Genomic DNA, 13,813 nt, shown 5'->3' on the forward strand with positions numbered 1-13,813 from the left:
GGCATTGAGACGTGTTGGCATCGACTGCCTGTAAGCGGTCTTGTTTGAATCGTGAGAAACAGAAGTGACTCAAGAAAAGGGCAGGAAAAGGGCGAGACAGTCCTGGCCAGACCACAAGGAATGATGAACACAGCTAACAGTAGTTTTCGGAAGGGAATTGGAGTTTTGAAGGAGAGAGAACTGGACCCACCCATTGCCATTGAGTTGGTTGGGACTCGGGAGACACCCTATGTTGGACAGAATGGAACTGTTTCTTGAGGTTTTTCCAGGCTGTAGATCTGCTATGGAAGCAGCTTGACTCTTCCCCCACTGTCCAGCCATTACTGGGTGTGAACTGCTGGCCCTGCGGTTGCAACCCCATGCTTAGCCTACAGTGCCGCCAAGGCTCCTTAAGAATTGGTCAGTCAGGCTAATGAGATGACTGCATCTTGCTCTGTAGGACTGGGCGCTGCTGCTTGACTGGGCGCTGCTTCAACTTTATTAACGTGGGAGCCATGAGCCTTTGTTAGAGCAGGAAGGATCGGAGAGTGAAGTACATACAGGTGTCAGGGAGAAAGTGCATGCCTTCAAGGGCTGGAGTGAGACCCCAGAGTTGGGAATTGCTTGCGTGGACAGTCCTGGAGCCTGAATGTCGATGAACTAGGTAGGTTTAGACCCCAAAGCCTGAGAGGCATTTCTTGGGCAACTTTCCTGGTGTCTATGGATAGTTGGTTAACTGGGATCACAATGTCTGAGAGTTGCTGGGTGGTGCACCCTGCACTTGGCTCTGAACCAAAGGCTGGAGGTTCAAGTCCATCCAGAGAGGTCCTCGGAAGAAAATCCTAGCAGCCTGCTTCCAAACATTACCCCCACTCCCTCCATTGGAAACCTTAGGGAGCACGGTCCAGTTTTGACATGCGTGGAGTCTCCATGGGTTGGAGTAAGCATGATGGTAACTGATGAAATTGCCTATTAGTTTATTAGGAGATTGAATTAAATGGGAGATTGCCGAATTTTCTTGGTTCTTTACTAAGGGAAACATGAAATTATTTGGAACAAGACAGTGTTATCTAATGAGACTATTAGATATGAATCTGCCTTCATAGCTCAGTAGCCATTTGGAAAAATACAAATGGAAAAGCCTATAGCTTTAGAAAATGTAATGATTAGTACGGCGTGAGCACTGGATTTGGGGGTGCGAGGAAACCGACCTCGTTGTCTGGGTCCACTGGTGCTTGCTTGCTGAAAACCCGACTTTCCAAAGAGGGGATTCCTCCCAAGCAGCATGGTGGTGATAGGTGCCCTCAAGCCAGTGCTGACCCATAGCGACCCTCTGCAAACAGAACAAAACCCTGCACGGCCTGCATCGGCCTCACAAATTGTTCCTGTGCTTGAGCCCGTGGGGCAGACGCTGTGCCGCTCCATCTCGTTGAGGGACTTCTTCACTGCCCCTCTGCTTTAAGCAGGATGTCCTCCAGGAATTCGTTCCTCCTGACAGAATGTCCGAAGTATGTGAGAAGTCTTGCCACCCTTGTCTCTAAGAAGTATCCTGGCTTTACTTCTTTCCAGAGAGACTGGTTTGTCCTTTCAGCAGTCAATAGTACTTTCAATGGTCGCCTTCAGCACCACGATTCAAAGCTCTTGGTTCCTCTTCCGTCTTCCTTCTCTAATGTCTGACTTTCACATGCACACGAGGCATTTGAAAATCCCATGCCACGGGCTGGCACAGAGCTCGCTCCAGAGGTCTGGGCAGCAGACTGGCTCCGTGCAGTGCATCGTTTGGTCCCTTGACTGCCGCTCTCATGAGCAGTGATTGCGGATCCAAGCGAGACAAAATCCTTAGCAATGCCAATCTTTTCTCCATTGATCAGGAGGTGACCTATTGGTCCAGTTGAGAGGCTTTTGTCTTTCCCCTGAGTTGTAATTGATACTGAAGGCGGCAGTTCCGGATCTTCATCAACAAATGCTTCAAGTCCTCCTCGCCCTTCGCAAGCAAGGTTGTCATCTGCATATCGCAGGTTGTTGGTAAGCTTTCCTCCAATCCTGATGCCACATTCTTCATATAACCCAGTTTCTCTGATTGCCTCCCTTTCAGACCAGATAAGCTTGAGAGGATATAACCCTGACACATGCCTCTCTTGTTTTTAAACCACGAGATCGCCCCTAGTTCTCCTTGCAGAACTTGATCCACGCACAGGTTCCATATAACACAATGAAGTATCTGGAATTCCCATTTTCTCAAGGTTAGCCATAGATTGTTAGGATCCACACAGTTCAATGTGTTGGTGAAGTCAATGGAACAAAACATCTTTCTAATATTCTTTGCTTCAAGCCAAGACCCATCCATCCATTAGCAATGATATCCCACGTTTCACGTTTTTGTGCGAACCACTGGCAGCTCCTTGCCAGTGTACTGCTGCAGCTGCTGCAGGGGGATCCTCAGCAGCGTTTTACTTGCATGTGATTGCAGTGATATTGTGGTATCATTTGAACAGTCTATTGGGCCACCTTTCTTTGCAAAGGGCAGACATAGGATCTCTTCCAGTCAGTTGGCCAAGTAGCTGTCTTCCTAATTACCTGGCATAGACAAATGACTGCTTCCAGTATTTCGTCAGCTTGTTGAAACAATTCAGTTGGTATTCCATCAATCCCTGGACCCTTGTTTTTGGCTAACGCTGTCAGTGCAGCTTGGACTTCTTCCTTCAGCACCATTAGTTCTTGCTTGTCTGAGTCTGGGTAAACTAGGGAAACAAATCTACAGAAAATCATATAGAAAGAGAATTTTATATCAAGGTTAAGTGTACATTCAGAAAGCATCCCAGCTGTCCAGTCCAAGCCCATAAGTGCAACTTAGCCCTTATGTCTGACACTGATCTACAAAGTCCTCAAACTCACAAAATAGAATGACGCCGACTGCAGGAGGACCACAGGCGAGTGGGTAGAAAGTCTTTAAATCCAATGGTGGTGTGAGCATCTCAGCGCTGGCAGGCTGCTCCAGCACCCAGGGCTGCATCGGGGTAAGTCCATGCGGCTTCTCCTCAGGGATGTCTCACAGGAAGTGAGCCTTGCCAGCTGAAGCAGAGAACTAGCTAAGGCAGCAGCACATTGGTCCAACCATCAGTGAGCAAGAGACAAGAGAACTAGAAAGGTGAGACTCACCGAGCCATTTATCGCTCCGCCCTTCAATTAATCTCACATGTGTTTATGGGCCAGGTTGGCACAATAAACCTTAACTATTGGGGATGGACCACAGAAAGGTGGGTGGAGGGAGAATTCGGACAGTGTAAGATATGACAAAATAATTTATAAATTATCCAGGGTTCATGAAGGAGAGGAGAGTGGTGAGGGATGGGAAAAATGAGCTGATACCAAGGGCTCAAGTAGAAAGCAAATGTTTTGAGAATGATGAGAGCTACAAATGTGCTTGACACACGATGGATGGATGGATGGTGATAAGAGTTGTACGGGCCCCCAATAAAATGATTAAAAATAAAAATAAGCCTTAACTCATTGCTCATATTGCCACCTCCTGAAATGGTCGAATGTCAACTAGTCCTTTTTGATGTAGAGACTCAATCTTCTTTTGATGATTTCGTCATCATTCAATCTTTTGCCTTTATTACAACTTGAGGCTTTAAGTTTAAGATAGGTGGAACCTGTTCTTGGTGGTTTTTAAGGTTTAGGCTTTGCACGTTTTCTTTTCTTTTGCCTTGTCTTCTCGAGCTGCCCTTTTGCATTTTCTGTTCGACTCCTCGACTCCGTCATGTGCTCCGTTTGCCTTAGCTGCTCCTGTCCTGTTAAGAGGAAGTTCATTCTCTTCTGCCGTCTACGTTGATCTTCTCTTTAAAATGATCTTTTCCTTCACGAATGGTGCTCTTGATGTCCTCCCACAGCTCAAGTCTGCTGTCATCAATGTTCGTGAAATTCAGTTGCGATTGGCTCAGGCTGTATTCTGGCTCTTGTGGACTGGTTTCCATTTTCTTCCGTTTCAACACGAACTGACGCGAGCAATTGATGGTTTGTTTTGCAGTCAGACCCCGGCTTGTTTGTAGCTGCTGCTGGTGGATTTAATTTTCTCTTCTCACAGATGTAGTCAGCTTGATTTCTGTGTATTCCATCTGGAGAAGTCCACGTGTATCCTCACTGTTGGGGAAAGGTATTTGCGATGAACAAGTTGTTGTGCAATCCTGTGATATCTGCAGCCTCGTTTCTGTCACCGAGACCATATTTCCCGATGACTGTTTCTTCCTCTGTTTCCAATTTTTGCCTTCCAGTCACCCAAATGCATTTTGATGTCACGTTTGATAAGTTTCTGACTAAAGGTGTTAGTACAATTCTTTAATTTCTTCCTCACTACTCTGGGTGGTTTGTGCATAAATTTGAGTAATGGTGTATTGATTTTCCTTGAATATAGATATAATCCTACCACAGATGCCATTGTACTGCAAGATAGACCTTGAAATAGCCTTTGATCATGAACACAACACCGTTCCTCTTAATTGGGTCAGTCCTGGTGATTTTCTGATTCAAATGCCTATGATAGCCATCTTTCTGCCTTCCATTTCATTTTTGACAACTTCCAATTTTCCTAGATTCATGCCTGGTACGTTCCAAGCTCCAGGTACTAGATTGTTACGGTTGTTTTTTTCTCATTTTGAGTTGTACCCCATCGACAAATGAAGCTCTCAAAGGCTCTGTGCCACCCACGGCAGTCGACTGGACTCAGAGCAGGCAGCTCTTTCTCGGCCATGTTTGGAGTGCATTCAGACCCGGTGTGGGGGTGGGGGTCCATCTTCTGCCACTCTCTCTGGCGATGCCCCATTCCCATGCAGTAGGTCTTCAGTCCAGCTGTTCATGTTTCAATTCTGTGCATGAGGTTTGCAGCCACTACTTCCTCCAGAATCGACAGCCGGTTCCATCTTTGTAGTCTTCTCTGAGTCTGGAAGCTCCACGGGAGCCAGGTCACTCTAGGTCATCCTGCTGGCATCTGCAATCCCAGTGGCCTAGCTCCCAGCAGCAGCAGCATGCAAGCCACCGCGGTAGCCCGGTCTAATGTTGTAACTGGGAGGCCCACCCATGACGGGATCTGACTGATGTCGAGTATTGCTCTGTGCGCTTCGGAATCATTGAACAGGTTAGAGAGCCTCTGTGAGCCCGCCGTCGTGGCCAGGTGTTTAGCTTCACTGACTGGCAACTGCGAAGTTTGTTTGCTTTGTCATGGATCACTGTTAGCTAGTCAGAGGGAATGGCATTCTGTATGTGTATACGTGTGTGTGTATTTCTCAGATGGGCCTGCCTTTATTTTTAGTCGTCCTGTGGTCGTCTTGGCAGTCCTGGTGGTCGAGGGATTGAGTTGGGCTACGAACTGCCAGGTCAGTAGTTCGAAACCATCAGACACTCCTTGAGAACGATGGGGCTTTCTGCTCCCATAAAGAGTTAGTCTGGGGAACTCACCGAGGCGCTTGCACCCTGTCCTATAGGGTCGCCATGAGTTGGCAGTGAGTGTGGCGGTTGACTTCCGGCCAGTGTGTACCTTGTGTGAACTCATGTTGGACATCTGAGCTACTTGATGAGACAGCTCCTCTGACCATGCTGTCGGTACCGGAGGTAAGACCAGACTGCAGGAGGCCTTTCAAAAGGCTGCCATGGACTGGCAGCTTTGGATGGCTGGTTCACATGGGAGCAGGGGAGACGGTGACGACTGCTTCTTAGCTGATGGATTGGGACTGTAACACAGCTTGGTTTAATGGTCTATCTGACTTGCTCCTCTTTCCAACCTGGACGTAGGGGAGAGTTTGGTGGCATTTCACCCCTCTGGAGCACAGAGGGAATTCTTGCCTCTTTGTCTTGGGGGGGGATGTTAAAGAATTCGCTGGAGTGTGCACGCATATCTGACAGAACACTGCGCTGGGAGCAGAGAGCCGTTTGGAGCCCTGAGACTGGCCAGGTGTTCAGCTGCCTCACAGCACCTGTGCCACCTGAGTGTGAAACGACCTCTCTTAGAGAGAGACCTGGTGAATTCCAGCTGTTCCTGCGAGGTCGTGGAGCGTGTGATGAGAGGCTGTGTTAAAATGCACCTGCCACTCGTTCACTGTTCCGGGCTTAATGTGGCACCTGGGGGAAGCGGTGGGCATCAATGGCACCACCCCCTGTTCCAAACCCCATTCTTATTTCAGACCAGCTCTCGTGGCTCGTGGCCTACTTCCCTGGAGCCACCGGGGAGGCTTTTGATTTCCAGCTCCTGGGACGTGGGGCCTGCTGTCGGGTTGTCTTGCGTATTTGTGTGCTGCCCTTGCTGCTTTGGTGTGGGAAGTAGGGCGAGGAGCGTGACGTGCTTTTGTTTCTCCGCGCAGGTACTTTGTGCTGCATTTTGAGGCTGGCATCCTGCAGTATTTCGTGAACGAGCAAAGCAAACACCAGAAGCCGAGGGGAGCGCTGTCGTTGGCTGGAGCCATCGTGTCCCTGAGTGACGAGGCTCCCCACATGTTGGTCGTGTACTCTGCCAACGGAGAGATGTATAAATTGAGAGGTACGAAGGTCTCCTCCTGGTGACTTCCAGACTGGAGTCCTGGGTGACATTCTGAGCTTCCCTGGTGATGGCTGGGTGTGGAGGTCCAGGGGTGGGCGGGGGATGGTAACCGCCCTCAACATTTCATTGTGTTGGAGAGTCCTCCATGGGAACAGAAAGGTACCCCTCTTCCCCCAGGGTGGGGTCAGGGGGTTGACAGTAGGAATTGCTTGTCCTTATTAATTTGCGCATTAGGATTAAAGACAGAAAGGGCAAGAGATTTCAAAACGGCTGGGCTTTGCAATCTTTTGAAGAATTTCTATTAGTATGAATTTTCTTTGGATTTATAGTTTGTCTTTTCACTGCATTATGTTGGGGGGCTAAGCTATGAGGACATGAGAACGTGTAATGTGTAATGGTCATTGTCTCTCTCCCTGGCACCATCTCTTAGTAAAGGGCCGCATTTGCTCTAGAATTGTTTTTAGTATACAAGGGGCTTCAAAAAGATTGCGGGACCAATTCCATTGTCTTTCTTAGCTCCATGTTCCCCTGACACATCGACCTAGAACTCAATGCTGTTGAGTCGATACTGACTCATAGTGACCCTATAGGACAGGGCAGTTTCCAAGACTGTAACTGTTAATAGGAGTAGAGAGAGCCCATCCTTCTCCTGTGAAGTGGCTGGTGGTTTCGAACTGCTGACCTTGTGGGTCACTGCCCAACTCATAACCACTATGCCACCAGGGCGCCCTGAACACATCGAAGCCCTCCTCGTATTGCATTCAGTTAACTGTGGTATTAAGGCCAACCAACTCAGGCTGAGTTAATTTTCCTCTGCAGGCTGCCTCCCATTCTCTTGGTTTCTTAAGCAGAGGTGTGCTCGGCTTCCTCCGCAGTGACCAAGCCTCTTAAGGGAGCCTCACATTTCACTCTAACACACATCCCTGGGCAGTGCAAATAGCTAACGTACTCGGCTGCTAACCAACAGGTGGGCAGTTCAAGTTCACCCAGAGGTGCTTTGGAAGAAGGGGCTGGTGGTCAGAAAATTCAGTCATTGAAAATTCTCTGGAGCACAGTTCTACTCTGACACACATGGGGCTACCAGGAACTGGAGTTGACATGAATTAGAGTTGACATGGTGGCAGATCCACCACAGAAGTGTTCCGAAATGCCAGGCGTGGTGGTGGCAGGATGATGGCGGCACTAGACAGCTTCCCTGGACTCTGTTTCAGTTGCTTGGCCGTGATGCTGCTGTTTTCCAATAACATAAAACAAAAGAATTTGGATGCACAAAAATCTAAATGTACATGCACAGTAGCACGCTCAATGTCATTGAAGGTCTGAGGAAAAGGTAGCAGTATGCATTGGGGATCTGTATTAAGTAGAAAAAGGGGAAAGAACCACAAATCAAACCCACCGCCTTTGAGCTGATTCTGAATCTTACCCACGGTATATAGGATTTCAAAGGCTTTAAATCTTTACAAGGACAGAAACATACAGCAGCTGGTGGTTTCGAACCACTGACCCAGTTTTTGATGGGCTGGTGTTTTACCCAACAGCACCCTGATCCAAGCTCCTGGTAACAAGCATTCTCATGACTCAGAACTCACTGCCATAGAGTGAGTGCCATGTGGACTCCTAGCGACCCTGGTGGGCAGGGCAGCACAGCCCCCGTGGGTTTCTGAGACTACCTCTTCTGGGGAGTAGAAAGCCCTGCCTTTCTCTCTCGGAACAGCTGCTGGTTTCGAACTACTGACTTTGTGTGTCACGTCACCTGGCGTCCTTCCCTAAACATGAACCCAAAGCAAACTTGCTGCCATCGACTGTCACTCAGAGTGACCCCCTGCGGGTTTCCGAAACTATTTACAGGAGTAGAGAGCCCAGTTTTCTCCCAAGAAGCTGCTGGTGATTTTGAACTGCTGACCATGTGCATTGCAGCCCAGCGCGCATAACCGCTACACCACCAGGGCCCCTGGCCTAACGTTTTGTGGTGCTTATTCATGCTGCTTTCCTACCTAGTGTTTCCTCTGTCCAGGGGAAGCGAAAGCCTGAAGGGAGTGTTCTCTCCCTCTCCCTCTCCCTCTCCCTCTCCCTCTCCCTCTCTCCCTCTCCCTCTCTCCCTCTCCCTCTCTCCCTCTCCCTTCCCACCCCCCCCAAGTGTGTGTGTGTGTGTGTGTGTGTGTGTGTGTGTGTGTAAAAACCTAGATTTCCATCTCAGCCAGCACCATGCTTTACTGCCCAAGAGCTGGAATGAACTTTATCTGTCTACACGTCAGATCTAGACACACGAGTTACACACCTAATGCAATGAAGAACGCATCTAGTTAATGAAGAGCGTTCTTCAGGTTGGAGGACAATCTGCTAGGATCATGTTCTCCTTTGAGATTCCTGCAGCGCACTTTCCAGCTGGCTAGATTTATACTGTGTTGGGCTGCACTTTACTCTTTATTGCTTAATAAATTGTCAGAGCACAGCAGAAACAATAGCAGGTGAAAAAAATTAATGGCACTTTATTTTATATATTTAAAAAAATCCTGCCTGTGGTTTATAAAAGGACACGAATCTGGGCAGAAGCAAAAGCCAGCTGACTTGACAATTGAGCCATCCAGTTTTGCCTTTCAGTAGTAGATGTTCTCTGGGTTGATTAAACCCCCCTGGGTTTTTAAAAAGAAGTAAATATTAAAATTATCCACCTGAAGTTTGTTGGAATTTGCATACATACTAAATTGGGAATTACCTACTTAGTGTGGGGTGGGGGGAAAGGGGGGCAGTGGATGCGTCCCAGACATCTGCCATCAAGTCACCTCTAGACTCCGAGTGGCCCGACAGGACAGAGTGGAAGTGCCTTTGTGAGGTTCTGCAACTAAATCTGTAAAGGAGCAGCCAGCCTCCTCTTTCTCCTGCAGAGCAGTTGATTGCTTTGAACTGCTGACCTTGTGGTTAGCAGCCCAACCCATAGACCACACTATACCACCAGGGCTCCTGACAGTCACATACAATTTACAATATAAGAAATAAAATGGGCCAACTGTGGTTTAAAACAGACAAAGCAAAAGAACATATAGAAATAGGTGAGTTGTTAAAAATGGCAGATTATAGGATGTTTCTGTCTACATTTGCTATTTTTGTTTCAATACTGTTTTGTTTTTAGAATTATGAAAGCATTAGAGTCCTGCTAATAGTTGATTATAAATGTCTTGAGATAGAGACAGCTCTAAAGTGGTTTAGTTTTATTTTCCCTAAGTCTTAATATTAAAAAACTGAAACATTGAAATAATCATAAGAGATGAGTTTCTTGTTGTTGTAACAACTGAAAAACCAGCACAAACCAACGCAGATGCATGTTTGTGCATTTGGAAACCTAGGCCGAGACTGAACTGATACAGAGCTGGGCCTTTGGCCGTTTCCGTTTTCATGGCCTTTGTGCCCCCTGGGCTCCCACTGTGTGGTCCTCGTGGCTGTGGTGCCACACGCCACCTGTGACCTTTCTCCTGCCTGGATTCTTAGACAGTGCTATCACAGATAGACAGTTAAACTTTCTTGAGAAAAAGAGGATAAACAACCCCCTCCCCAAACACTCAATCCAGCGACATTTTCTCCTGGAGAGTTGAGCTCTCCTCTCCTGGTCTGAGTCTATAATGCTTTGGACCAGGAGCCCGTCTTCATGGCACAGCCGGAAGGACTGTGGGATGGAGCGACAGACTGCCTGCTTGTCGCTCTGTTTCTCCACCTGAGCGTTCAAGGCGCAGCCGGTAGACTCCTCTTTGCAAACGGTGATCACTTCCAAGAGTTCGCCTGTGCGTTTTTCTGAGTCGATGTGTATGCGGTTCATCACTAAATCCGTGGTCTAGAGTTTGCTCCAATGTGTGCCAGGCCAGAGTTCCAGGAGAGAATCGTAGGGTGTCTTATTTGAGAGATGGGGTGTAGGTGGGAGAAGATAACCGCTTGGTGAGTTGAACTTTAATGTCTCTTTGGGGGAAACTTGAGGATCTCTCAGGCAGCATTTGGCATCTTGTTCTGTCCAATGGTGATATGAATCCTTGAGAACACATATTAAAATGGTAATTCAACCGAACGCTTATTTTGTAAATGGTAATAACGTCACAGTACAACGCTGGTGAATAACAAAAGGCCCTGGAAACGCGCACTGCGATACTCATATTGGCCACCCGAGGTAGAGACATTCAAAAATAATCACGTTCCCCTTCCCGGCTGCCTATTCAGCAGAGTAGAAATGATTTTTTCTCCCCTTCGTCCAGAGGAGATTAGAAAAATAAAAAGTAAAATTGTTCTTAGAGCAGGCATTTCCAAATACATTTTTAATGTAGTTCAAGGGGGAATTTTCTGGGGAGATGTAGTGTCATTTGTTTTTTGGGTTTTTTAGGTTTAAGGGGAAGCTGCTTGAGGATATTGAGGTTTGCACTGCTGAGTCCCTGCCTGCTCCCTGGCCTGCACTCCCCAGGGCCCCCATCCTCGTGGGTGGGCATGTGGAAATCGATGGGACGGGTTTTGAAACCTCCTCAACAAGCATTGCTTTCTCTATTTTAGCTGCCGATGCCAAAGAGAAACAGTACTGGGTGACTCAGCTTCAGGCTTGTGCCAAATACCACATGGAAACGAGTTCTAAGGTAAGTAGCAACAGCAGGGGAACTGGGGTGTTCCAGTACCCAGGACATGCCTAGCCCCGCAGCCTGGGTGCGTGAAAGAGTTCCTTTGGGGAAATTGGTCTTTCACAGAGTCTTCTAAATCATGTCCCTTCATGGAATTCCTACCTAGTGGCTACATTTCCATGGAAATCCAGGCAAAGGGGGTTGGGTTCTCTTGTAGGTAGAATGCCGAGGCAAGCTGGCAGCTGATGGACCAAGACTGCTCTTGCTGTCCATGTGGTCCATGCCGGCAGCTGGTAATCGGTCTATTGAAGCTCAATCGGATTTCCTTCTAGATGCCAGCGTCGTCCGTGACAGTTCTTGAAGAATTGTTGTCACTGATCATTAAATGAAATCTAGGCCTCAAATTGATTATGTGCCCTGCAGGGAATGCCTGCATTGTAAGTGTCGGGTAGTTTGGGTCCAAGTACAAATTATTTTCTCCTCGGGATATGGTGTGGTCTCTTGTGTCAGATGTTGTGGGAGTGACAGTGTCCTTCCTCGTGGATTGTTCTGCAGGGTTTCCTAACACTCAGAAAGATGGAGTTATAAAATTTGCACAGCACAGTAAATACTAACATTCAGAATGAGGCCGTTCCCTTTCATCCCATTAGCTCACGCCTGTGACTTCCACCTGTTCCTCCCTCCTATGTAAGTCTGTCCTCATTTTCCGGAAAGACTGATCAGTCCTTGATGGTGGTGTGGGTTATGCTTTGGGCCACTAACCACGAGGTCAGACGTTCAAAACCACTGGCTGCTTCATGGGAGAAAGACGAGGCTTTCTACTCCAAGAGTTTGTTTTGGAAATGTGCTTGACACAACGGAGGTCTGTATGGCTTGTGAGGAGAGTTGTCAGCGCCCCCAATAAAATGATTTAAAATCCAAAAAGGTTTGTTTTGGAAACCCACAGGGCGCGTCCACCCTGTGCTGTAGGGTTGCAGTCAACTCGATAGCGGTGAGTTTATTTTGGGAAATGATTTCTATTCACAGCAAATCCTTCATCTCCGTCACCTTCACTTGCTTCATGCATGGCTTTTCTGTTAGTCGAAGAGGCTCCGCCGAGCCTGTTCTCGCACTAAGATAAGGCTAAATAAGAACACTACACACCTGTCTGGCTTACCGACAGACGCACTTTGGAGTGAAGCTCCTGTCTGGCCTCCATCCTTTTCCTGGCTTTTTGTTTGGGTATCCTCCCTCTGGTAGAAAGACTCTCACGTGCTAATGATTTCATGCTTCATACTTGCCCACTTTCTTGCTTGGGGCTGTGTGAAACGCCTTAGACCACCTGTTGTGTCTGAGTGCAGCCCAGGATGGTTTCGTGACTGCAGAGTGGTTATTCTGTGGCTGGCTGGCCGGCCGGTTGGCTGGTGCTAGATTGTCCCCTTTCCTTTGGCTTGCTTAGGGTGGTAGTTCTCTAGTGATGCCCTTCTTGACCTGCCCCAAAGCTGTAAGCACTGGGCGGGGCACTGCTTCTAAAGTTTATCTTCTTTCTGCTCTCCCTTGTTTTCCAGGATTAGCATTGGCAGGACTCTGCCGAAGTGTCCAGACCTAGGTGGAGTAGGCTTCCTCTTCCTCCCTTTAATGTATATCTTTTGCTTTTATAAGACCCAAGTGGATCACATTAAAAGGGTATCTTCACCTATTCACATAAAGCAGAGGTCATTGCTGTTAACCGCTTCTTGAGCACCCCGTCGGAGATGTAGGGGTGTAGGTACTGGTATTCGCATATGTGTGTGGATACGGCCATGTGTATCTATAGCTACAGTCTCTATGGATGGGATCCTATAATGGGCCCTCGTTTGCTTTTCTTCGCGTTTTAGAGATCTTTCCATCTCGATCTGCTGCACTCCCCTTAGGACGGTCAGTTGTCCTTCCGGGGAGTGGGCATCTGTGCCTTATTTAACGGGTCTCTACTGGTGGGCACACAGGCGACTTCATTGCTGCCGCTTCGGTCCGTGTTTTGGTCCACAGAGCTTTTTGTACCTCAAGGAGGATTTGTACTGGTAGACTTGCTGGCTCAGTGTGTCTGCTACATTTCATGTTTTCTTTCTTTTTTTTTCTAGTGAGAAAGTGAGTGAGTTAGTGAGTTAATGAATGAGACAGTGAGTGAGTTAGTGACTCAGTGAGTGAGAGAGTGAGTGAGTGAGACACTGAGTGAGATAGTCCATGTTTTCGGTTTTGCTAGACGCCGTTGAGTGGGCTCTGAACCTGTGTGCAGCAGAATGAAGCTCTGCCTGGTCTTACAGACTAGAAGGAAATATCGCCTGGGGCCGCGCCATCCTCCCCATTGCGGGTATGCCCACGCCCACTTCCACAGGCATTGCTGCTGAGTGGTCCAGTCGAAGCTGCCCTACTTGGTATTCTCGCCCATATTGTGTGCGAAGTGATGTGCCAACCTCTCCCACTGATTGTGAGCAGTACTAGCAGTCAGCGTGTGACAGTGCAGAGGTGAAAGATGTTACCTCCATATTGTCCTCGCCAGGGCTCCTCAAACTTTTTAAACGGGGCCAGTTCAATGCCCCTCAGACCCATTGGAGGGCCGGACTATAGTTTAAAAAAAAAACTATAAAAAAATTCCTATGCACACTGCACATACCTTATTTTGAAGTAAAAGACAAAATGGGGCAAAAACACCTGGCGGGCTGGACAAATGTCCTCGGCGGGCCTCATGGGGCCCACG

The 13,813-nt window shown here is 47.9% G+C and overlaps 1 protein-coding gene across 2 annotated transcripts in view; it reads left to right on the forward strand.

The window, feature by feature from the left end:
- The window catches only part of OSBPL10 (oxysterol binding protein like 10), a 338,082-nt gene that overhangs the window by 116,902 nt on the left and 207,367 nt on the right, over positions 1-13,813 (forward strand). For both annotated transcript variants that reach the window (XM_075547107.1, XM_075547106.1), the window contains exons 2-3: positions 6,333-6,508; positions 11,036-11,115. In XM_075547107.1, coding sequence (XP_075403222.1) covers positions 6,333-6,508; positions 11,036-11,115 — 256 coding nt within the window. The remainder of the gene's footprint in view (positions 1-6,332; positions 6,509-11,035; positions 11,116-13,813) is intronic.

The sequence above is a fragment of the Tenrec ecaudatus genome, chromosome 4, assembly GCF_050624435.1.
Source record: "Tenrec ecaudatus isolate mTenEca1 chromosome 4, mTenEca1.hap1, whole genome shotgun sequence".
NCBI classification, from domain to species: domain Eukaryota; kingdom Metazoa; phylum Chordata; class Mammalia; order Afrosoricida; family Tenrecidae; genus Tenrec; species Tenrec ecaudatus.